This window comes from Berghia stephanieae, chromosome 4 (genome assembly GCF_034508935.2).
Source record: "Berghia stephanieae isolate SIO BIC M18660-M18661 chromosome 4, UCSD_Bste_1.3, whole genome shotgun sequence".
Classification (NCBI taxonomy): domain Eukaryota; kingdom Metazoa; phylum Mollusca; class Gastropoda; order Nudibranchia; family Aeolidiidae; genus Berghia; species Berghia stephanieae.
Window position 1 is genome coordinate 60,647,159 of NC_088363.1, and position 2,500 is coordinate 60,649,658.

The 2,500-nt window shown below is 37.2% G+C and overlaps 2 protein-coding genes across 4 annotated transcripts in view; one reads left to right on the forward strand and one right to left on the reverse strand.

Moving 5' to 3' along the window:
* LOC144970952 (uncharacterized) overlaps nucleotides 1-2,500 on the forward strand; it is a 326,090-nt gene that overhangs the window by 23,760 nt on the left and 299,830 nt on the right. The window lies entirely within an intron of this gene.
* Nucleotides 1,023-2,500, reverse strand: part of LOC144970951 (uncharacterized) — a 36,332-nt gene continuing 34,854 nt past the window's right edge. For both annotated transcript variants that reach the window (XM_078911161.1, XM_078911160.1), the window contains exon 7: nucleotides 1,023-2,500. This exon is cut by the window's right edge and continues 1,227 nt beyond it. In XM_078911161.1, coding sequence (XP_078767287.1) covers nucleotides 1,831-2,500 — 670 coding nt within the window. In that variant the 3' untranslated portion in view covers nucleotides 1,023-1,830.

Here is a 2,500-nt window from a genome sequence, read left to right on the forward strand (position 1 = left end):
TGGAAATTCTTTATACACATTTTGACACCACTAAAATTATACATCGTGTATCTCGCCAATAATGATGATTTGATATGGAACAATTTGGTGTTGCTAAGGGTACACGTGGAAAACAAATCATTAATGCTTCTTTCCTTCAACAAAACGCAATGCGGAGTGAGAGGAAATATGCTTTAAGTTTAGTGATAAATGGTACGCCATTCGCAATTGTATTTGACATTACTTCTGTTTTGATTTAAATAACAACGAAAGTACTCCCCTCCCCTTTCTTTCTTTCTCCCTCTTTCTCTCCCTCCGTCTCTCTCTCTCTCTCTCTCTATATATATATATATATATATATAATTATATATATATATATATATATATATATATATATATATATATATATGCCCGCACACACACACACATACATATATATTCATTTTCAAAAGAAACTAGACAGTTTGTATTTGCTATTATCTCACACAAGAGAAAGGCATGAGATACGTGTTGCGTATATTAAAGAAGACACATTTTACCTTCTATTGGTGTATCGCATGCCTTTATTTGCACAAATGAGGATCAGATGCAGTCCGCTAAATTTGGCGCTACCAAAGTTACATTTTGTAAATGCGCACCAAAAATATAAATTTCAGATACTAATGTAACATAAGCGTTGTTATACAGCAGTCGCCACACAAATGTTCACGCTGACAGAGCTTGGTTTCAAATATCACAACCCGTAATCAACCAAAACTTACGCTTTGCACAAAGTTGCTCTTCTGAGATGAGAACGTGAACGCCAGGACTTGGATCAGAATAAGACGTGGGACGGCGTTTTAACTACAGACTTTTGAAGTTTAGAGACAAAATGGATTTGGATTTCGTGCTATCGATGTCGAGGTGAACGTTTCAATGACGAAAGTGTCGTTGAAGTAACATATCGAGGATATGAATCTGTAATGGTGTGAGGAGTGATAATTGGTGGTTGAAAAACTGAGCTCATGCGTTCAACCAAACACTCAACTCATACAGCAGCGATATCAGCGATATTATTCAACCAATGGTCGTCCCGTTTATTCGTAATCAAAATAATTAAATAATGATATTCCAGCATGATAACTCCTCATCACATAGAGCTCAACAAATATCTGTTTTCCTAAAGGATTCAAATGTAAGGGTGATGACCCCGTGGTCAGCTGTGTCACCTGACATCAATCCCATATGGGATTTTATGAACAGTAAGAAAAACAAAAAGAAACAAGAACGCTGCACAAAATCCGATGGACTGTTTGTCAGATTAAATACTATTTGGATTGAAATACCAGCAGAAACAGCCCATCAGCGGACATCGTTTATGGGGCAAATTGTTCTGGCATTGATCAATTCTCATGGTGGACAAACAAAATACTGAAGTGCGTCGTGTGTGATGATTTCAATTTCGTGCTCAAATTTTTAATGGAGTTAATGATGCTGGCTTTAAATATCAGCAAATTTTCAACGGTTTGCACAAATTCAATAAATCTGACACCAAAAGAAAACTAGTTTTCTCTGGTTCCCAAAATGTAAATGCCATTGTACTTATTCCAACCAGTATCGAACTATTGGTGAAATGAACTGTCTAATTTGTTTTGTAAGATGATAAAATTCTCATTCTTTGACATGGCAGATTCTTGGCTGTAGAAATCATGAATTAAACAGCAAATGGTGAATAACCTTATTTTCTACTCATCAAGATTCGAATTTTACAGCAGAATATAAGATAAATTACTCAATAATTTTTATTCTTTATAGGCATTATTCCTTTCAACATGGATGTTATGACGGCTCTGACAAGTTAGGCTATACTTTTCAATGACCGTTGGCCAGTAAATGCGGAAAATACGCCGTGCACAGTGGCCCAAGATTGTCTTGAACGGAAAGTTTTACCGGGTGGAGGAAGAAATCTTTTGTGTTGAATTTGGCCCATGGTTTAGTTCGTTGCTCCATCCATAGGTTAGTTCCGTGAAATGCATGTATGCTGGTTGGCTTCTCGAGACCATAAAAGACGGTAGCTACACTAAGCTCTACAAAAACGTTGTGTGCCAGGAAATGTGTAAGGTAATAAATGGAATCAGCTTTAAGACGTTCCGGAATATAATAGATATCACTAATAGCGTGGATTGCCATTTTGTGTCCATGCATGTTGGTGCGAAGTATTTTTAGAAATGTGGATGGCCGAATCGTGAGACTTTCGGGGATAAGAGCTTTGATGTGTTCCTTTCTGGCATGGCTGAAGACTGTTGACGCATTTTTTGATATGCCAATTTTATCACTGTTTTCTGGTGCTGGGTTGTTTCCGTTACTCTGAGCGGCTGGTTTTATACTATCAATATCAACGGGATGGTCAGGATTATGACTATGTTCTAATTGAGAAATGATTTCCAATGATGCCATGGCGTTTTTGTATGCTTCGTTGCCAATTGGAGTATTCCACCACATCCAGTTGCTTGCGGCGGGATCCATCACGTTAAATATGTAT